The sequence below is a fragment of the Cyanistes caeruleus genome, chromosome 10 (assembly GCF_971803275.1).
Source record: "Cyanistes caeruleus chromosome 10, bCyaCae1.hap1.1, whole genome shotgun sequence".
NCBI lineage: Eukaryota > Metazoa > Chordata > Aves > Passeriformes > Paridae > Cyanistes > Cyanistes caeruleus.
This window is the reverse complement of record NC_141710.1, coordinates 12,948,064-12,971,630: the sequence shown is the minus strand read 5'-3', so window position 1 is coordinate 12,971,630 and position 23,567 is coordinate 12,948,064. Positions and strand designations below refer to the sequence as shown.

General features: G+C 37.0%; 1 protein-coding gene across 13 annotated transcripts in view; it reads right to left on the bottom strand.

Moving 5' to 3' along the window:
* The window catches only part of ACAP2 (ArfGAP with coiled-coil, ankyrin repeat and PH domains 2), a 61,834-nt gene that overhangs the window by 25,208 nt on the left and 13,059 nt on the right, over positions 1–23,567 (bottom strand). For 6 of the 13 annotated variants that reach the window (XM_086843583.1, XM_086843588.1, XM_086843592.1 and 3 more), the window contains exons 2-10: positions 19,266–19,323; positions 17,819–17,938; positions 17,134–17,187; positions 13,610–13,668; positions 12,934–13,117; positions 10,643–10,687; positions 9,500–9,595; positions 5,300–5,374; positions 3,909–3,920 (exon numbers count right to left, since the gene is read on the bottom strand). In XM_086843583.1, the coding sequence (XP_086699709.1) occupies positions 3,909–3,920; positions 5,300–5,374; positions 9,500–9,595; positions 10,643–10,687; positions 12,934–13,117; positions 13,610–13,668; positions 17,134–17,187; positions 17,819–17,938; positions 19,266–19,323 (703 nt within the window). Of the gene's footprint in view, positions 1–3,908; positions 3,921–5,299; positions 5,375–9,499; positions 9,596–10,642; positions 10,688–12,933; positions 13,118–13,609; positions 13,669–17,133; positions 17,188–17,818; positions 17,939–19,265; positions 19,324–23,217; positions 23,315–23,402; positions 23,485–23,567 lie in introns of those variants that run through there. The other 7 variants (XM_086843587.1, XM_086843591.1, XM_086843595.1 and 4 more) reach the window with 2 other exon arrangements.

Genomic DNA, 23,567 nt, shown 5'->3' with positions numbered 1-23,567 from the left:
TCGTGCTACACATGATGTTTACTTTTATACATGCAGATGGTTTGGTCCAATCCAAGGTTAATTACACATGATAGTGAAATGGTTACAAATATTAAAATGGGCCCTTTAAGCTCACCAGTCAGAACAGCACAAATTCCTTAAAATTACTCACTGTTTTCAGCTACTGCTAACCTGGATAGATTAACTAATGTTGAAATGTTAAATCTAGATTTTTATTATTGATTAACAGATGATCAGTGCAAGAGTTCTGAAAGAAAATGAAACTATCATATTACTACCATACACCAATCTGAATAAACATACTAGTTACAAATGAAAGCTTCACCAAAAGCAAATAATTTTTTTGTATTTATTGTTTAGCATTTAATAACTTTGACTTTCTGCCTGTTTTCTAGATCAGAACATGCTGAACATAAAAGGCTTCATGTAAGCTCTCAAAATAAAAAGAGAAAACCACTATGCACAAACTTAGACATGCTGATGTCACATTCCCTACATTCCCCCAAAACGGATAAATTACTCTAACTTACCAGCTCCCAAACATAATGAAATCTGCTAAAGATTTGCATCTTCCTGCCTCACTGATGCCTGCAACTCCTTGTCTAGTTAAACACAATATACATTTCCTCAGTCTTTTCTGTCCACACTATGTAATCAGATTTTCCTCTGGATTTGGAGAACTGCTGTAGCAAATGCAGCTGTCTTTTCCAATGAGTCCAGATCTGTGCTTTGAAGGTGCATACAATTATGACAGGAAACCTTCATGCCACACTCTCAGTCAGAGTTATCTAAAATACTGTGCCTTCTCATGAAATGCATTTAGTGTAATTTTTAATTACTTCTCTGATTGAATTCCACTTTTACAGAGCAGAAAAAGACACCAGAGTGTAGAGACAAATGTCAAATATCTCCTTAACTGTATATGGCAGACTGTGAACTGGAGCAGGGAGGGAGTAAGGCTTCCATGTGCTTTATCCACAAAAACTTCATTGATAAAGTCGTCAGGGAAAACATGACCAAACAATCAGAAAAAAAAAAAAATGCTCCATTTAAATTCCATGGATAAAAGGAGAAAATGAAACTAAATTAGCTGTGTTCGGATCTCAGTCTCTGCTATTCTATAATTAAAAAAATAGGAGCAAAGCAGTCACATTATTGTTTATTTTTATCTTGGTGCATGGAAAAGTTTAGTGAATCACAAAAAATAATCTGGGGTGGAGAAAAATCCACCCCTATCTTTCCAGTGTCCTTCATAAGAGAATCACATGTTAATAAACTAGTCACTGTATGTGATTCAGAATTGTGTATTCTGCCAGCAGGCACATAACTGGTAAAGACTTCATTTAAAAAGTAATTAAACTAATTAGATGTCAGTTAGGATTAAAGTAGATTTCACCTAACCAGAACTAAGAAAATGTAGCCAGAACTACGTAATTTTCACTGAAGTGCTACATCACACATTTCATTCAGTTTTGAAAGAATAAACATGTAAGGCTTCTATTCTGACACTGATTTTTCATGGTTGGCTGCTACTGGAAGAGAAACATATAGAAATAGGTTATATAAGTGAACAGCACGCTTTCATGCCTTTTTCCCCCATTTTCTTTAAATGTCCATGTGGTACAGCAAACCAGCTGGCAATGGAAAAACAACTTTCATCTCCAGAAATAATACTAATCTGGTGTGTCACAGAAGACTTAATATTCTTGACAGTGTTTCAGTGAATGCTTTTTTGTATGAACGTATCAATTCATCACACATACTTGATTTATTTCAGAGCATGTTTTCTTTTCTCTGTGCATGATTTTCTTGTTCACAAAACAAAACTCCCCATACTTTTCAGTAGCAGAGCTTTTGTTTTACTTTCAAAATTGCTATCAGGCTATGAAAGCTATTGAAACCATTTTACTAGTAAATCTTAGGAACTATATTTTAACATTGAATGTGTAACCCAAATGATTTTTTTACTTTAGAGAAGGAGCATTTTAAAAATTTCTTTCAAAGGCAGTAAATGGGAGAGCATAAGTACTAAAGAAAACACTAACCTGAAAAATTAGGCCAGCATATACTGAACAGGAGACACTAATTGTGCAAACCCCCCATTTAGAAAGTTGTTTCCATTCCCTCTCCATTGGCAAGAGATGTTTGTCATGCTTAAGCTGAAAAGTCCCTCAAGGAAGGGTTTAAAACAACAGACAGCACAAGTACCAAGGTTTTACAGTCCAAGAGAGTGAGAGAATGCAGGAGTGTCATTGAGCAAACAAGTCAATTGAAATACAAGCACATCTTTGGTTTTGGAGACAGGATTATTCTACACATCTTCTCAACAGCAGCTCAGGTTTATGCCTGCTTTGTGATTGTGGTAGCATCTGGTTTCCTATTACCTTGTTTACTCAAGATGCTAAAAATTTTCAAATCATTCTCACTCCAGCTGTTTCCTGAGCAGTTCTTCAGAAGCAGATTTTTACTTTAATGAAAAAGGGATTTGAATACAACAACAACTATTTGAAGTTCAATGCAAATACTTTTCCTGTACCATCTCCCTCATTTTAGAACAAAAGATTAGCTCTGACACAATACCAAAAAGCCATGAAGCTCTTGACAGGTGCAACTGATTTTTAAAATATTTCTTAATTAAACGTGTTGCTGCAGCAATGGGCTGCAAACTGCTCAGAAAACAAGAGTCATGTCTAATGTATTGACACTGCGACACCATTCTTTTAATATGAATCTTTCCTTATAAAAATATGTTGCAAAAATTTCCCAGAATGCTTATGAAATTTCTAGATTAATTCATAGCATGTGTTTCTTCAGTTTAATACAGAAAAAATAATTTCTTACACTGAAAAAAATAAAATTAAAAAAAAAATGTGTCCTGGACATCTTCTGAGTAAATAGACCAGAAAACTTACAAGTAATTTAAAAAAGTAAATCATATTATCAGCTCTGCTAAAAGAGAAATCACACTGTATTGGTGACCAAGCCCTTCCATGACACTTTTTAATAGCTTCTCCATCAACAGCCTAATTAAGTAGGACAATGATTATACAGAAAAGTGAGATGGGTTATTTAATTAGTGCAATTATTCTGCATGCATATGCACATATATGCAAACACAGGTAGTGGGTGGGTAGGTGTGTGCACGTATGCACTTACCTATACATTTCAGAAAAGGAACTGTTCTTTATCCACACAATGAAGGAAAGGCATCATTCTGAAGCATTAGATTAGAACTTCAGTATATTAAATGCATATATACCTCATGGAATATTCAACACAATAAGCTTCAGAAGTTTCAGTTGTTATAAAACATGGAAGGATTTGGCATTGGAAGATTTGGGAACATAGTGGAAAGCAGCATGACAAGACATGAGAAGAGAGTGGGGAATAAAGTTGCCATCCAGCACAGGGTGACCAGATGACGAGTAGTGATAAAAAAAAAAAAGATCCAAAGTTTAGGGCAGTTCTGAAATCCTGATGAGCTAGAAGCTAACTTGTTGTGAAGGTTGGGAAGAGCAAGTAGGAGGAGACAAAAACAGACAATGTGATTTGAATAAGAAACTGAGAAAATGATTGGACAAGCTATAAGAGGAATCTCCAATAAAGCACAGTCTAGGCCTTATCAGCACAAAAATGCGACAGTGACTTCACTGATAAGGACAAGAGACAATATTTACAACTCAAAACACATAACTTAAGAGGACAACATACAGTACATTCTGACTGCCCTGATTATATTTTAGAAACAGCATTAAATTGTCTAAGTCAGTAACAATAAAAGTAACATCACTGTGCTTGTCACTCCTACTAGAAATCAAGAACATTTATATTACACACAGATACGGCTTATCAAGTTTCATGAAGCTTAAAAGTTTCAGTAATAATTGAAACTAGTAAAAGTAGTTTACCTGTAAAGCAGCCTTAAGCAGCATTTGAAGAAAAAACAAAGACTTGTAAACACCATTGGCAACAGCAGTGGCCATAATTCATGGGAACCAGCTATTATTTCTATGGCAAATTAAAAGATAATTGCTCATAACTTAAATCCTTCACCAAGCACCACTGTCCTCTTTAACAGAGAACCTCTCAACTAGTGTCCATTCCTGAAACTGAGCCTTTAAGCCCAATAAACTTTAAATTTGACCTTCAACATTAATTCTCAAGTTTCATCTTTCCCATTTCCTCCCTTTCTTCCCCTTCCTTGCCTGTATTTATCTCCTGACTCGAAGCACAGCATGTCAGCTCTGCCCTCATCATCGCATCTGCTCAATTTTACAGCAATCCTAATGCTTCCCACCAATTCCTAAAGAGATGACAGGATGCACCAATAAAAATGTTTTCAGCAACCAAAACCGTTACCTTTTCCCATTAGTATTAATATTGGCTCCTACTAAGGCTACCCAACGTATAATCTCAGTATGTTTATTAAACATTATTATTAAAATAAATTCCTGAATTTATTTAGTTATCAGATTTCATTTATACTGGCTGTGATTTTTTAATTTATGCCACCTGAACAGATACAGAACGTATTTGAATGATAGTAAGAAATGTAGCATTACCTTTAAACTGCTATCTAATTCCTTTTAGAAGTGCCTGTAGTATTAGCTCACTACCAGAGTTTGGTGGAAATATTTTTAACTTCTGGCAATATACCTGCAAAACCAATACTGATCCAGAGCTTCTGAAACATCCAAGCATCAGAAGTCATTCCCCCCAACATGAATTACCAATAGTTTTCTCAATAAGTAGAAAGAATTATTGCACAAATCTTCCCCAGAACACCAATTAGATGTTCTCAATTTTGTATCTGTGCACAGTTGAACCAGTACATAAGACGCTCATTAAAAAAGTCTACTTTTGCTCTTCATATGCAACAGCAGCTGCCACACAAGCTCCAAGTGCTGCACTTGGATTTGGCACAGTCCAAAGTGAAACCTACGGCTGTGCAGCACATACACCTCTTCTACAAACACACAGCATGGAAACACAGAAACCTGTACAACTTACTCAATTCAAGAGGTAATAGGAATTAGGAGTTCTACTGAAATACTAGAATCCTGGCATTCAAATAAATTCTACTGTTCTGTTTATGTTTCCATAAAAACTAAGCATAATATTTTGTTCGGTAACACAAAATTAATATCTGTAATCCAACCCTACACTTAATGACGTGTCAGTATGTCTCTCTGCACTAAAAATACCATCCCTTGTAGTTCTGATGCAGAGATGCTGGGGAGAGATGCTACAGATTAAAAAAAATGTGTGTGCAGCCTGCCTTTTACATTCTGTTAAGTACCTTTTGTTGAATAGTGGAGTGCTTTTGCTCCATATCTCTCTTCTCCTTTGCAGCATCTACAGCCAACTGATCCAGCTGTAAAGAGAAACAGAAAATTGTATCTTTAAATTATCATAAGAAATTTGGCTCAGTAGATTTCACAATACTGACAAAAAAAAGAACACATTATGTCTAGACATTGCAAGACTTCTATTTTATTTGCATAGTATAATTACTTCTATGTCACAAATTGTTTACCTTGAATAACCACTGAAGCCTCGTTTAAAGCACTGCTCTGCCACCCTGAATTAACCTCTACAAAGGTGTACATTTCTTGTAAGCATTAGAAGAACTGTTTCAAAGAACAGCATGGTGCCAAGCATATGCGACTCTACCGCATTGGTGCTCAGTCTCCCAAGAGGATGACTCATGCTTTAGCTGCTCTTGCTGGCCTATGCAGCAGCACTGGCAGGAGCAGCAAAAACTAGAAAGAGCAAGTGCTATAGATTTTTCCCTCCACAAAGTGGGACAACTGTCTCAACCAGGATTTTGTGTTGATAGTTTTGATCAGCAGTACTCAAGCAAGATTGCTTGAAGTCTTAGGCAGAGACAATCAAACTAATTTTGGAAATAAAAATATGGTTTTGAAAGTAACAGAGATTGTCACAGAGAATATTTAAGTTAGTATCCTTACAAAGTCTGTGATAATAAAAAAGCCACTACCCAAAACCTTTCCTTTTACAATCACAAAAAGAAGAGAACATTTAAGATACCCTGTAAGAGAAAGTTTGATTGGGGTTTTCTTTTGGTTGGTTTTGTTACATAGTTTTGATTCTTTGGGTTTTGTTGCTTGTTTTATTCAGGCCTTCATGTTTAAGTAAGAAATGCAGTAGAGAAGCAGATGTTGTCTGAAAGAGCAGTTGGTTTGGTACTTACCCAGCAGCCCATAACACAGGGCTGCCATTACCCAGCGGTGCAGACACAGCGCTGAGCGCAGGGCTCGGCGCGCAGGGCTCGGCCCGCAGCTCTCGGCTGAGGGACAGGGCTGGCTCTGCTCCAGGCCCACAGCAAGAACAGCGTGCAGCAACACCAGCTCCCAGCTGGGTCACTCTCTTGGCACAGGGCACAGATGACTAACACATCCTCTGATCCACACACATAGAGGATCCCCTGGACACGCTCTCAGAACCACAAGTGACAGGCCCCTGCCAACTCCGGCCATTTCCCCAGTCTTTTCACTTCTCTGCTTGACATGATATAAATGAGAAAAAAGGGACAATAACAGGCCCTTACACCCTTGTGCTAAACAGTCTCCAACAATTATGGAGACATCAGAAAGCTGAAACATCTGGATCCAATTCCATACTCGGTTACTTTTTTAACTCTTCTCTCCCTGTCTTCCCCTCTGGCTCAAAAGGCCATACCAGCACTTGCACACCTTTATAGGCATTTGTGAACAGGAACATACTGAAGGCTGAAGTGTACACATGCCACATTTAAGCAGCTCTAGGACTTAAAAATTACACAAGAGCCTCTAAAACAGAGACTGGGCTCAAGGATTGTTTTGCATCAAGAAACCTTGGGGAACCCTTTCTTTCATGATAAAGGTAAGAACTGGGTCAAGGGCTGTTCAAAACTTTATAGGTATCAACTGTCTTGCTAAAAACTCCAGATTCAGGAATCTGCACATGGCCCCCAAGATTCTTCCTTTACCCCATTAGATGAAACATAAGGTGATCACTCAGGGTAGGGCAATTACCTATAATTTATCTTGAATATAAATGTTTGAGGGTACATTTACCACAGCCAAACAAAATTCTTAACAGTAGCTCAATCCATCAGTTACTTTTTTTACTATGTAGGCAGCATTGCACCATTCCTGTTTGCAAGCTCAAACCAGAGTTTCTTCCATTTCACTCAGGTGAGCAGCACATCAATTGTCTTAGAGACCAACAGCATACAACTATCAAAAGCTGTAGCAAATCACAACTAAACTATCAAAATCCCAGTCATTATAGCATCACTAAGTAATTTTCAGAAAATCTGGTTTTTCGAACTACTGCATTTAAATGCATTTTTATAAACATAATGCTATAACTGGCATTCTGAGGAGAATTAAGTCAGACTAAAATATTCAGCTTTTTGAATAGTCATCTCAATGAAAATTCAAATGTTTTCTTTTTAAGCTAATACCACATTTCATATGAAAAGAAACAAAACCCATAGTTTCCATGCAAAAGCTCATATTATGCTTGCACACTATTAAAGAATCCCATACAATGACCTGGTTCTCAAGGGATCCTACCCTGACCTGAAGTATCCAGAAAGCAAAATTGCTTAATCCTATTCCATCACAGTAAAACAGTTATTTTGAAAATACAGACAAAAATAATTCAAAATTATAACTATACTATTCAAGATCAATTTTATTACTTCAGATGCTGTTAACCCTTGTAATTAAGATCATGCACAAAATTCACCTAGGAATGAAAACTCACTCACCAACAGGAGGAATCTAACAGCATTTTCACAAAAATCCAGCAAATCCCGTTATGTCACAACATACTTTGTTAAAGGCAGAAGCTTCAACCAGTACAAGCTGCAAAGCCACCAACTGTTAAAACTTTCAACAGCTATTTACAAATCTGCTTCTGTCATGAAAAATATCCATTACTTAAACACCAAGGTGTGCTACAAAAGAACAATTCCGCAAGTTGTACAACTTTAGGGTCTTCAGTCCATCCTTGCTCCAACTGCAATATATTTAAAACATTCTTAGCTACGGATTTTCTAAATTTAACTCCTTCAGTTGCTATGATACCAGCACCAAAATGAATGCTACACAGTGCTCCTTACCAGATCAAGAAAAACCATGACCAGACATTCAAAAATAACCTTGTATTTTCTTACTTGAATCACATCAATGAAATGGAAACACTGAAGCCTGGCTGATAGCCTAACCCACTGTCAACTCCACAGTTTGTGTCTCCTTTCCTTATCCCCTCTTCCACAGAACTGCAGGACATTCATGTTATACAACCAGACACTAAACAGTTCAATACTTAGAATCCAAACTGGAAGGCTGTTGAAGAATAAAGGGCACATTTACAGAAGAGTAACATCCACCTGAACTGTTCAAGTACCCCTATTACACCAAGACTTGACATATTTCTACACGTAATTAAGACCCACAGTAACCCAGCTGGGGCCTAGTATAGAAGAAGAATAACTATTCAGCCATTGGGTTGTTGGTGGTATTTTCTACAGCTCCCAATCTGCTCCACTGCATAGCTCAGAACAATTTCATCTCTTAGACACTCAATGACACATCTACTCAAGACAAATGTAAAACTTTTCTGTCATTTATTTGCTTTTTTTACCTGGACAGACAAAAATTTGGCTGCTTTGTGGATCTGTTTGGGAAGTAGCAATAGAGGGGTTTGTGTCAGAGCACTTGTTGCAAGTTCTCAGATAGAGGCAAATAGAAAGTGCTCAAATAATTTGCACTGAAAAACAAGTCAAGACATGGCTGAGACTTCTCCCTGCACCACAGACAGATCTTCATTTCAATACTGTATCTTCCAATCTATTTGCATAGCCATTTTCAATGTCTCCTGTGTGCAGTTGGCAGTGGTCCATCTAAGCTTTTCATGAGTCCCTCACTGAAAACCCAGAAGTCAATTGTCTGTTCTTATACAAAAATGGGCAAGAAGGACTCCACATAGGAAGTAAATTTTGCACTACTTAAAATCCTACTTGCGTTTTATGGTCTAAGTTGCTAACATCAAAGTTATATTTGCACACATCAAAATTTAATTATGCAGACTGCATAATTTACACAGTAAATAAAGTATATGAGTAGAAGGAAAACCAGCCTAATCTACTTTTTATTATTAGATATATTTATAAACATGGGTCATATACAAAAATTTTGAAATTCAAATAATCCAGTATCCTCAATATCACAATGTACCTCACAGAGCAGTATGTGGCTATGCTAAAGTATGTAAATCCTAAAAGTAGTATTAATTTTAGTAAACAGACAACTTGCAGTTTGCAATTATTTTCGTTCCTTTCATTACGGTATATTTTTTATGTTTTGCCTTTATTCTACAATTCCCTTTTTGTTGAATAAATCCATGAGGTACCTGATATGGAGGCATATATCAAGATTTCTTCCATTTCAGAATATAGTTATGCATTTTTAAAATAATCTGTTACCTGTGCACCAAGATCTTTCATGTAGGGCTCAAGTTCACTAAACAGATCATAGCCTTGATGGAAAAAAGCCAGATGTGCATACATAAATGATAACATCTAGAAGGAACAAAGTAAATATTTATTCTCTTAAAATTTATATCACATATATTTGTCACTTAATTCACATAACCTACAACTTAAGGTTTAATTTCTCCTCTCATATTCTGACAGTTTTACATCAATACCTCATAGAGCTTCCAATGTTGTAAAATAAATGTGGAAAGTAAAGGAAGAAAAGAACCAAGCCAAAAATCTCAGAAATCAGTTGATAGCATTAACCCCATGAGCAAAACAAAAGAAATCTACTTAATGGCAGAAAACTACTGCTAATTCATGTCACCTGAAATTTTTGCTGTCTCCTGTATAACTGGTACATGTAAGGTAGAGAGGGGCTATAGAATATTTTACTAATGATCCAAACCCATAACCTTTATGAACACATGTGAGAAGACTCTGTGGCCTTAACATAGATAACAAGTTGGGATGGTGCAGAGCAAAATAGCAGGCAGTTATAAACCAACCCAAGTAAAGTTTCTGCTTTTTAAGGAATTAAGAAAATTATGGGAGAGCAACTTCAGACATTTGAAAGAACAGCACTGTTTAATGTGTCACTCTATATCTCAATAAACTTTTAGCAGAGATAATGGGAAGTGGAAAAGTACAATATGAAGAAAATTGGCATGCAGGCATAGATAACTTAGCAGATACCATATTATTCATATTAAAATTTGCTCTGTTCTTAGAAAGAGCAGAATTCATCTTAGAATAGATTATAAGAAGCACTTACAGTTAACAAAGTAATAAACCAGGCCTAAACAGCAGAATTATAGGCAAACAAAGTTTGATTTTAACTATGGAACACATACCAAAGGATCAAAGCAGTGAAAACCTGTAAGTGTTCAAATCTGAAGGACTGTCAAAAACAGTTAAACATGTATGCCCAGCTACAGTAAAGGCCAAACTGACAGTCACCAAACCGGCAAATATACTGATAACATTTTGAGTAATTAAAGGACTAAATTTTTAACATACTGCTTTGTGGCCATATTTTTAATTTCAGATGGATTAAAATATTTGATATACAGAGAATAAAGTATATCTTACCGATTTTAAGATTTCTGCTCTCCTTTTAGACTGAAGAACATTGATCTAGAAAAAACAGAACAAACAAGTAATTTATTTTATTCTAAACTTCTTTTTTTATTTGCAATTTTCCCCCAAGTAATCACATTCAAGCTCAAAACATTGCAAGAAGACAGTTCAATATCAGACTTCCCGAAGTACTTTTAAAAGAAGAAGATGCATTCTAGTTCTGTTATAATATCAAAGTGATGCAATCAGAGAACACTTCCAAAACTTGAGCTTCACAGTGATAGTCACAATTTTCTTACATCAGTAGGGAAAATACAAGACACCATGTGCTAGCTAGAAGTAATATAAATACACCTTTCAAGCAAGGAAAATTGGTTCTCATTTTCAAGAGATTGAATTCAAGATGTTTCAAGCACTGTGAGCTAAGCCAGCCCGCCAACTCCTCGCAGAAGTTGCACTCAGCGCTGCTGCCAAGGCAGATCAAAGGATGGGGGCAGGGTTACTTTCTCCCTTCTTTTCTTACAGACTTACAGTATTTAAGTATCCCAAAAGTAGACCCAGGCAAGCAAGAACATAATAGTTTCAATAAGTAATTTCTGTGTATACCTGCACTTTTAAACTAGCTGAAGTCACTGATTAATGGTATTGCCCTAGAACTTGAGGAATTTCACATTATATAGAAAAAATAACCAATTTTTCACATTCACCTAGTTCTCCTACCTTCTTTGGTCTCTAAACTTTAAAGGTTGCCATGCAGAACTACAGATTTTACTTTAAAAGACCCACTTAGCAGAAACAGGCATGATTTTGTAATTTAACACCTCTATGTCAGTTTAGAATTTCAGCAAAATAAATAAACTTGCTGAAGCTATAATCAAAACCAGATTCTACTGCTATACTTAAGTAGTCATTCTTTTGGAAAACTTTCTGTAGCAAAAATAATTAAGATTTGTTTGCACAGAATAAACCCTCAGCCTGTGAGGCAAAGAAAAATAAAAATAGAAGGAAAGCAAAGGTTTTGAATTACAGTTTAAAGCCAGTCTAGCTACAAGGAGACCACAGTTGTGAAACCATTTTCCCAGAAGAATCACGCAAGTAGAAAGAATTCCTAAAGCTGAGTTGATTTTTGTCTATGTTGAGAGATGCTGAAACTGTTCCCAGTTACTCTAAGCATAGCTTTATCCCAGGAACTGCTCATACTTTGAACATACAAATTCCAGGAGGCAAACAATCAGCAGTTCAATGCACACACAGGGAACTGGCCTGCTGCAGTAGTGACTGCCAGCTTCCCCCACACCATTTAGTGCTAGTACAAATAATCTTGTGGGACATAATTCATACGTCTTTTTAAGCACCAAAATGACCTTAGTGTTTAAAAACAGCTCAGAGTTGACCACTGACCATCACGTCTGTGAACATGCCCAGGCTAACAGGCTCCACTTCATTTTACAACTCATAATGCAATTTATAGAAAGGTTAATTTAGCTTTAAATAACTGACTGAGATGATAATGTCTAATATAGATGATAATGTCTAATATAATAAAACCAGCTTAATTGCAAAGAGCTGTTCTGTGTTTGATCACAGGAGAAGCTCAGACCCATTTGGGAGCCCCAGCCTATCATACCATCCAAGTTGCATTAACCCTGTTTTGCTGCAGTTGTGGCTAAGTATGAAGCAGATGAATTTAAAGTATCAAAAAAAAAAAAATTATTACAAAGCAGCATGCCAAAGAATACCTCTCAACACCCTATGGGAGATCTTCATTAAAAAGGTAAAGGATAGTTAGGTTCTTGACTCCCCTTACAGCACAATGCCCAACTCTGAGGCATCTAGACAAGCTAAATACAACCCAAAGCATACAGTAAAAATTCCAGAAGTACCCAAGATCCTGTATCAGAATTATTCAGGTAATTTGCATTTCCTAGGCTAGGTTACAGTTTTTATTTCAAATATATAAGAAACTACAGTATATCTAACTCATGAAACACTTAGGTAAATATCAGGCAAATACTGGGTTTTTTTCAAAATTAATGTTCAACTTGAAAATTAAACTGTGTCATTGCAGCAAGGACACTGAATAACAGAGCATTAAAGCAGTAATAATGCATCAGTTAATTTTCTTCAGATTTTATTTGAAAAAGAAATTACTTGAAGTAATTTATAAATTAAAGTTCTTCCTTTTTCCCTGAATCTCCACATCTTCCAAGAAGCTTACAAAAAGAACTTCTAACATTGTAAAGAACACGTCTAAAAATATGTAACAAATGGTCTTGAAAAGTAACTTTTATTGCTGTCCTTACCTGAAGAACATAATCCAGAGCTATGTGTCGAAAACACTTCCGTGTTGCAGTCAAAATGTTGGTTGCTTCCTCTACCTCGTGTTGCTTATTTCTTTGAACTTGGGCATTTTTCACCAGAGCATTCTCCTTTTCTTCACTGACTTTTTCAAACTGTTTCTTTGCATCTTTAAATTTCCTAATATCTCTATGGAAAAAGGAAATATGGATAACAAATTAATTCCAAAGCATGAAAAAGAGTTTAAAGCTACACCAGACAGAGCAAGCTTGTGACTGCTATAGCTGATGTCTTTTTCAAATTCTATATTCTTCAGTACATGCTTGGGTCAAATGGAAATCCACAAATTATGACAGAAGCTTATTGTGTTTCTTTTCCAAAGAAAGGACAAAATTGAAATGTAACTGAACACATCTGATGCCTACTAGGGAAAAGCTTTGTTCCCCAAGCTTAGCCAATTACAATATGCAATTAGATCAGTAATTCATCCTATTGCAACGTTTCTGCAGCTGGATTTAAAGCATCAGTGATTTGGTGTGATTTTTGACAAAGCCTAATTACACACTTCTCAATTTATGGCTGGCTATTTACAAGAAGGATGTTTCACTTACCCACTCAAATCAGATTTTTAAAATCATATTTTATGTATAATTTTCCCATTACAAGTGCAAATTAACTTACTCTTTCACGAAAGTCTGAAGCTGTGTTTTAATTGATCTTTGGATTTGGTCAAACAGAATCTGCAAGAAAGCATTATTACATAGGTCAGTAATTCAGAGGTACTCATACCTTCTGATTTCAGAAATACAAATGGCAATTACGCAGAATTAGATGAGAATTATTATTAAACCACTGTGTCTCTAAAGCAAAATACAAATCCCTTCACAGTAGTTTTGAAATAAATAAAAAATAAAGAAGAAAATAAGGAAAATAACAAAAATCAAATATCTTTTCCTGCTCTTTTTCTAAAGACAATGGTTATAAGGAGAGAGAAGAGCACCTGTCATCCTATTCTCTCATCCTGACAATGTAAGACATGACTAGTTTCATAGAAGTTTATGTTAATTGTACAGTAATATTCCTGAAGAAACAACTTTGACAATTTATTAACAATTAAAAGACAAATGAAACCATAGAAAGAACTTCTCTTAACTTCTGGCAAAAACCCCAAAACCATGGATTGAAACTAATGCTGAAAATGTAACATACATGAGTTTTTAGTACCATCTCTACATGAAATGTTTGTGAAAAATCACCACTGTTGGACTACTAAAAGGAATGGCTGATTCTTTTTAAAAATAAGTGATCTAAGCAATGCTTCCAAAATTTCTTATGATTTGGTAGGGCTGGTGGGCGCTAAAAATACAATCTACTCATTTTAATTGTAAAGTGTAAGATATTTGTTAAGGTTTTAAGGCCAAAGCACACCTGGATGTGAAACAACTTGTATGTTTTCTTATGACCCAAAAAATTATAACTGGAAAAATAAAACACACATTCCTTCAACTTCACATCCACGCTCTGGGTTTTAGCATGGAACAGAACAGGTCAGTGGCTACTGGGAAAATCCTTTTGTCACTTCTTATTGTGCTGACAAGAAATGTTGCCTTAATTTCCAACCCCTCTACACCTTCCATTCTATATAACAGAAATACACAAGGCAGCATCACAAAAATAAAGTTGACCCAGTTGAACAGAATCTCTCATTAAAAAGATCTTGAAATATTAAATAATTTTCTTGAAAAAGCAAGTCAAAACCTCAAAGTTTAAGGTCAAAAAATGTTTTCTTTAAAATGTTCTCAGTCTTAGATTCTTTATTAAGATTTGGAAATGAGAAGCTAAGTAATGCCAAGTACTGACAGGAAAACCTTTACCAGCTCATCTCGCTTTTCTAGAAACACTGAAGGGACACATGACTGAGTTTAAGCCACTCATTAGCAGTGGTACTATACCTTGCATCCAGTCTCCATGCTTGGAGGTTTTCAAGACCAAAGCAACCTGATCCAACCTCAATATCTGACCCTGATTTAGGCAGGCAATCAAACTATCCACACCTCCTGAGGCCTCTTCCAACAGAATTGTATCTATCAGTAATGCATGGAAGAACTTGTTTGTATTCCCACTTTGGGAAAACAGAAAAGCAGACAACTAGAATAAGGAACTTCTTGAAAAACTAGATATCACACTGGAACTACTCCCACTGCTGACATTTAAGCTTGCCAGTGCCTGGGGAGTGTACCAATCAAGATCAATACCAAAAGATAAAACCAGATGGGAACTCAAATGATTAGAGGACCCCCAGAAATATGAGCCTTGCATTCTTCTTACAGTAATGAACAGAAAAAATGTGCTGGGCAGAAATATACACAGACATAATTCCCCCTAAAAGAACAGAAAGAAGTGCCCAGACCATGATCTGATTAGATTTACAGCTTTGTCAACGTACAACCTTTCATATACTCCAAGTCTAAGAAAGCTGCTATTTGCCATAAGCTGTGACAGCTACTCCCCCACTGCTGACTCACTTAAGATGCTGCATTACTCTGGTCCCTGGCCTTATTTGTAGCAAAGCCTCACATGAAAAAACTGACAGTCATCCAGAACTCAGTGGGAGCATCTCCTACCCCTTCCATCCTTTCTTTCCTCTTTCTTTCTCTAGCTTCTCCCTCCTGATGGCTCTGTCACCTTGGTCAGCAACAGACCTGTCACTCTGAGCCAGGAAGCCCTGTTGAAGCATATTTACAAAAAGCCATGCAGGACCACAACATGTCTGGCAAAGCAATTGTGCCTCACTCCTGATGTCTGTGCCTTTGGGAAAAGCCACTTTATTCTCACTATGCCTGAGCACAACAAGGGCATGGTAGAGGAAAAAAAGCAGAACAGAACTCAGACAGGTCCTACTTAGATCTGAAAAGAAATCTTTAATATGGATTGTTCTTCGCTTTCTGCCTTCAAACTGACTAAAAGGGAAGAGTTGTGCTATGCCAAATTTTACCAAATAAGTGCAAGCTGGATCACATAGAATAACAGCAGCAATAATACAGGACCTATGTCAGAGGTGTCCAAAAGAGCAAACCATAGATAAAAGACATGGTTAAGAGGGTAACCAGCAGCAACATGTATAATGAAGAGGGACAGCCTGGGTTTATCTGCTCCATCTAATCTGCAGAAATCATTGACATGAAACTAATACTTGCTCCAGTACTGCTGCTTTGAAGCTTTGCACTCCATTTTCTCTACAACCCAAGAACCACTGTTCACTTACCCCCTTTACAGTTTTCATTAGATTAGGTGCAGATACATACACTTTGTATAATGAAAAGAAAATCAAACACAATGCTATTAACCTGCTTTGCTTCCCCCCCTTCCACTCTAAAAGCATGCATTTTGAAACAAAAAGCCTAATCAGACATTTTTAGAAAGCTAAGTTAAAGCTAACAAACTTCCATTGCATTCTCTATTTATCTTGTCAATTTTAAAATCACAGTGGTATGAAAAACCCACATTTTAAGTACCCTGCGTATTTTCAGCACTTTGGAGACACTCCAGTTTGCTTCCAGCAATTTGCTGGGAAATTAATGAAGAGCAGTTGGGCCAATGAAAGAGGAAGAAAACAGAAGAAAAACACCATCCTTTTGCCTTTCAGAATACAAGACCAAATGCTTTAGAGGAAAAGCTAACAAATTAGTTTTCAACCCAGGGAAAACTGAAGTTTCTGGTTAGTCTTAAATTCTAGCATTTTCTCCTTTCTCCACACTTGTCTAAATTTGCTATCCTTCCAAAAAGAAAACTATGCAAATCAGAGGTTCATTTTGTGTATTATAAAGGATAGGGGAAAAAGTACCAATTATGGAAAGGACAATCATTACTTCAGACCAACAAAAGTGTAAGTCTGTAACTGTTCCCATCAGTTTGATTTAAAAAGATGAAACTATTCAATATTTACTGTGTTAGAGCACCTAATATTACAAAATCCAAATAAAAAAATAAACCAAGATGGAAATCTGTAGAAAAGGGGATATTTATAAATACTTTGTAAACAAAATATTAATAAAATATTTACAAATATAAAACAAGAGTGATTTACCACCATTTAAACCATTACTTTGCAAACACTATGAACAAGAAAGGCTTTACCATTAATCAATTATCAGATATAACTGGAGGTGAGCTATCAGTGCCATGCTGCAGCTAGAAATACTCACATTATGATAATTGATCATTTCCTGTAAGGTGTCAGAGAACTTCATCAAACTGGTCTGTTAAGATAAAATAAAAGTGGTTTAAGTTAAGCCTACTAAACACACAGCACAAAACAACAATTCAGAGGTTTATAGCTTTTCAGTAAAGAACTTGGAAATTCATTTTCCTTACAGCTCAATTATGAGACTATAACCATTAGGCTAGAAGGAGAACACAGCTGTAATATCAAACAAATCGTTAAAGATACAAGCAACAAAAATGTTATTTCTACCTACCTGTATATGAAGTACCAAACTGAGGGAAAGCAGGAAAAATTCAAATTGACTAAATATATGGGAAGCTCACATAATCTAAAACATTAATTTATACTATTTAATATCACACTAATTAATATTTTTCATGTTTAATACTCTTACAAAAAGTGGTTAACATGTTGCAAGCACCAGTGTGTACACTAATCTAACACATTTTCTGAAATCTGGCAGACCTGTGTCACTGTTGAAAGTAAACAGCACAGACACCTGCAGGGCACCACATTCAGAAAAACCCTCACTCTAAGAAAGATATCAAAGAAAAAGGAGCAAAAAGGCAAATACTATAAACTTCAACTACTTCTCTTGCCAACTGTTATGTCGTACCTTTTTAAGATATGTTTCTCTCCCTCCATTTTCACCTCAAAGAACTTACCTCAACCAATGTATCTTTACAGGAATATTGTGCAAGGTCTCGAATTCCATTCATGAACTGCTTGTTGGCTGTACAAAATGCTTTCCCAGTATCAATCATTGCAATACAAAGCTTCACCAGCTAAAATGAGTATAAAAAGAGAGAGAAAGAGGAAGGCTTATTTTTGTTTGGTTTTTACACCATCATATAAATATGAACACACTGAGCTCACTGAGCTTAGTTAAGGCTATGAAATAAAACTTTCATAACTTAAATTCTCACCCTCAAATTCTATTAACAGCTTTCTACTGTATAGTGACAGCTATAAGAATACTACTCTAGGTCAACAGATATGCTACTGGGAAAGTTACCACTCTATATATTTTTTTAAATTATTTTTTACTTGATTTATTGTTAACTGAGATGTTACACATATTTCAAGAGAGTTTTACAGGGGCAAAGAGTACAGCAACTAAAAATGGGTTAGAACCCAATCAAATGAGGACGTTACAGTGGTTTCTGAGGAAAAACACCACAAAACAAACAAAAACAACACCGGTTGTTTCTTCCTGAGACACTCAGAATACAGGCACAGGACAGCAAAAGGCTCTGCACAAAGCACAGCTGAAGAGTCATGGTTACATCTCAGGAGGTAAAATCAATTATGTTTTCACTCACAAACAGATTAATCTCTGACAGCTTTCCATCCCTACCACTCACTGCTTCAGTCAGTATCTCAGCCCTCATGGTACTGCAGTCTGATAGGAAGGTCCTCAGTATTTTGTGATGGATGTTTTCTCGCTTCTTGAACCATTTATGCACTAGGCCATTAATGTAGGAAAGAGTGGTTACTGCAATTGCCAAGATGCTCTCTTGAGAAGGGGCACATTATGATTGACTTCCCTGACCCTAAGTCAAGTTGAGACTAGAACCAGAAAATTGAACCTTCATCTCTGAAGGATTTTTCAAGGATGGTAAATAAATTTTCATGAAAAGCAACACAGAAATACTTGATCCTATGTTGGGGCAAAGAAACCATCCAAGCATCCTTCCTGTTGTAGTTATCCAGTAATTTTTATGTTGACTCAGCTCCTTGCCATTGTGGTAAAACAGGCTCTTGGGGCAGCAGTGACCAAGCCCCAGCTTTTATCTCACGTGAAAGCTGAACGAGTTTGCAGCAGCTGCCCCATGGGCTGAGTCACAGGAGCGCAGTGAGGGGCCAGGCCAGGAGGGAATTGCACAAGCTCAGCCTCAGCTGGGGCAAGGAGTGAGCTCACGCCGCGAGTTCAGCTGCTCAGCACTGCTCTGATCCAGCTCAGCCTCCAAGGCACAGCCATGAGCTTGACCTGGATCCTTTCCTCTGCAGAGCAGGGGGCTTGGTCAGCCACTGACACTTACCAGCTGTCAACCTTAAAACAAAACTGAAACACACGTTTTAAGACCAAACATGGTTGAGTTAAAAGCTTACCTTGTCAAGTTTCAGTTCCAGCTCTGTCACATCTCCTTCTACCTCTTCTAAAGCTGCCCTGCATGCATAGAAGAGGTTTTTCTTTAAAATTTTACACAAAAATACTCTGAGTCTGGGGAGAAGGGGCAAACACACACTCATTTAAGTCATTTCCTGCCATCACAGTTTGACTTGAATTTCAGCTATAAAAAAGCATAGATTTCAAAGAACTACAAGAATTGCAGGAGATTTGATGGTAAGAAGAAAAAAACTACATCACTGCTAAAACACGGTCTACTGATAAAAGATTTCAGATCAAATTTTATCAATCCTAATACCCATCACATCAAAATAGGTTTCTTCTGTTCTTGTATAGACAACAGTCTATATGTTTGAAGCTAACAACAAAGGAAAGAAACTGAAACTCAGTGGGAATTTTCTTAATTCTTTTGGTGACCTTCTGGCTCAAACCTGCACATGGTGCAGCTATTTCATGAATAACCTTGCAATGAGATTAGGAAAAAATACAGCGCTTGCCATGTGTCAATTAACCTGCAGGGTGTTCAGATGGCACACTTCATTAGATCATTTATCTCTAATCTAGACTGGTCAAATCTTCCAGGCCAGTCAAATTTAACTTGCCAGTAAAAGCTGCTTTCATGGAGCATTGCTAAAACACAGCTTGTGGGGTTTTTTTGCTTGAAAGCTCATGTCTCTTTGGACACCTCCTTCCTTATCGCTACCTGAAAAAACAGAAGACTGAGGATGGATGACACTTTGTTCAGAGTCCATGAACACTGCTGCTTAGTCAGGCTATTGCCTTGAGAGCTGAATGGACTCATTTCTGGCAAGGAGTGCCCTTGCTGCCATCACAGGGTGCCCACTCTTTCTTTCAGTCATTCCAGCAAAACCATTCATGGAGCTACCCTGTTTGCGAGTAGTAAGATGCCTTGGGGAAAAAAAAAAAAGTATTAGGAAGTTTTCTTCCATGCTCTTTGAAAAATTGGATCAGACATTTCACATTTCAGTCCCATGAAAAAACCCAGCTCTTCCTGGAAAAAGTTATACAGGCAGGGAAGAATGATTTGGAGCAGGAATTTCTTAAGCCAACTTTATACCATTGAGTAGAGACACAACCACAGCTTTACTGTCTCTTGCTAATTCCATTCTAGTTCACATGAGTACAAGCCAAGAACATAAAAAAAAAAAAAAGACTGGATGAGGGCCCCAAGTTCAGGAAAAGCAGTTTTTTTCCAAGAACAGTTCTGAAAAATGCTGCCAATTGCTTGCAGATCTCAGACACTGAGCATGACACCCCCAGCTTTTGAAGACTTCACTACATATAGTTGTATTCCAGTTCTTGTACCTCAATGCATTCCCACTGTTGTGTCCTAAGTTTTATATGCAAGCAATCCCTGCAGCTACATTTTGGCTTCTCCCTCTTCTCTAGCTTCAGACCATGAAGGATTTCAGGCAACATCAATTTCTCCCTTTTACTTTCTTTATTTTCTTCCATAACTGATTCATTTCCATTTAAGTCTCTAGTTAATCTTGTTTCGGAATGCATTAAAGAGAATTTTAAAAAAAAAAACAAAACCCAAAGGAAGGAAAAGCGTCTCAATATTTAGACTGCAATTTTGTATTCATTTGTTTATAATCACAGGGCAACACATTTTTATTTGTTTCTTTGGCATTAACATAAAAGCACGATTAAGTAGCTTGTTTACAAAACTGCAGCAAGATCTGATAAGAGTATTATTTTTTTAGTGTCTTTAACTAACAAAGAGTTCTAACTCCACAGGACTTAATGAGCTAGAAGTCTAAGATTCAAAATGAAGAGCTGAGATTAAGGCAGTTAGAGAAGGCAGAATGAAGACAACACATCTGTTCAGTAATTAAACCTCCATTCCAAGAAGCAAATTTTAAGGCAGAGTAAGCTCAACTGAAAGAAGTAACAGCAGAACATCAGAAAACTGAAACAATGAAGGGTAGGTCAAGCAAAAAGAAGTATAAAGCAAAGCAAATAGAAGTATCATAGGAGAAAGGAGAGATACACCCCACTATCACCCAGTTCATTGCTCATCTTTGAAATACCACAGGCTCCTGAGGCACCAGGCTGCTTCTCTGGGCTATTTCCCACCACTGCCATGTGATGAAGGGATGGCACATCTGGGCCCTACAACTGGATATGGATCAAACAGCTGTCGAGTTCCAGCTAAACTCCACTTTAATTCTATGTTTCTTTGCATAGGAATGACTACTTTCACTGTTTCCATCACATAAAAACTATGAGAAATTATTATCATGCAAACATATTCACAGGTATTCATCCAACACTGGATTACAAGGCGAAAAACAGAATATAGATATATCCATCCAATTATGTACCACCTAGTCACAAAAACTGTCTTTATGTTTTCATCCTGGGCTAGCAATACATGAAAAAAAGCTGATCTAAGCCCTGCTATGTTAATGTTACCCTTGTTTTTCTTAATAAGCCATAGATATATATGTGAAGCCACAGAATATAAAGATGCATTTCTCTCTGAAACATCTATATCAGGCATAAAGTCACAAAAAACTGTCATAATTTTGAGTAAATGTAATGTCCACAGCCATGACCTGCTGTCCAGCTATAAACACAGGAAGTGGTGGTGAAACAGCTGAGGACAAAGTGCGGGGCCTAACATGTAACAAAACTGTTGCTCTTTACTGAAGTGGGAGCTGAGAGCAAGGTTTGCGTCACAGAGATCTCAGCCAGAAGGCTCCAGCATTAGGAATAAGGATCAGATCAGGTCCAGTGTATGAGTCAAACATCTGTGGCTTCCCAAGACGTTCAAATACTGCATGGCAACGCACAAAACCAGAACAGCTGCTTAAGGGTGGAGGACAACTTTCATAAATGAGCCATCTCCCATACTCTTCATGCCCTGTAATAAGGACTCTCAGGAATGTGTTTCTTTCCTTCGTCATGACTTCTCTCCTCCACCACCCCCCCATAACACAGTTCAGTTTGCTAGATACAGCTTCCTGCACAGCTGCAGTGAAGGAGGAATACAGGAGACGATGGAAGAAAACTCAAGACCTGACACTGAAGCCTTTTAAAACGAGGATAATGTCACCAGTTACCCAGCCCAGCATACACAAAGGACAGTTGAACTCTGACGTCCATCACAGCACCCCCTTTGACCAGTGAAAGACTTTCTTCCAGGTTAAGGTACTTTGAGAGTCCCAGGAATCAGAATGATGATGGATAAACTCTCCTCTAATAAAAGAATGTGTCACTCAGACCAGAAGCTGCAGACACAAGCTAAGGAAACAATTTATCCTAGAGTAATCCATTACACACTGCTGACCAGAACACCACACACGCCATGGCCATGGACAGGGGTCTGCAGGGCCTGTTTGCTCTCACTGAAGAGTGGTGATCACCAGTGCTTTTAAAGTCAACTCCTCTTCAAACAAAATCTAATTGCCATTGAAGCCACACCCTGCCTTTAGTCATTTGCTCATTCATTCATCATATTCTAGCTTGCGTTTTCAGATTGTGCTCCTGAAAATGAGAAGACTGGAATCAGTAGTCACTCCAAATCAGATGCTGAAAAACAACAAACTAGAGAGGTCAGAGATGCTATGGGCAACTAACTAATAATTATTAATTCTAGAAATAATACATCACTATAAAAAACATTCAGAATAATAAAAGCCCAATATATAAACTATTTTCCAATAGTGTGTGTTTATTTTTATTTTTTTTCTTTTAATTGAGAAAAGTTTCAATTCATTTCTTAAACATACTTTCAAAGAGCATGAACAAGTCAATAAAAAAATCAATGACTATTCATTCTGGGGCTTTTGAATACATTCATATATTTGGACTCATGAAATGGAAATAATGGATTTTACCACTGCAGTTTCAATGGCATTACTGCTAAAGTCTTGTTCTCAAATCTTAGAAAGACACAGCTCTTACTTGCACACATTCTATGCAGGACAGCTCCTTAATGCACAGCTTAGATTCACTAGAGATGACATCCTTTCAGCCAACATCCACTACACCTTAAAGACAGCTTGAAAAAAAACCAAGTACTACTGAGTATGAAAACCTGAAAATGAGATACATAAGTGCAAGATAAGAATATGAACTTGATAACTTACAGGAATGTCTCCTCTATGCCAGAGCCTATCAGGTGGCAGACAGCAAAGGCCAGCAGACATTAATCAGAGGATAGATTATGACCTGTAGTCTGATGCAAAGGCAAATTAAAATGCAGGTGTACCACAGAAGATACTGCATTTGCTCACCTGTTTGGTCTGGTTTGT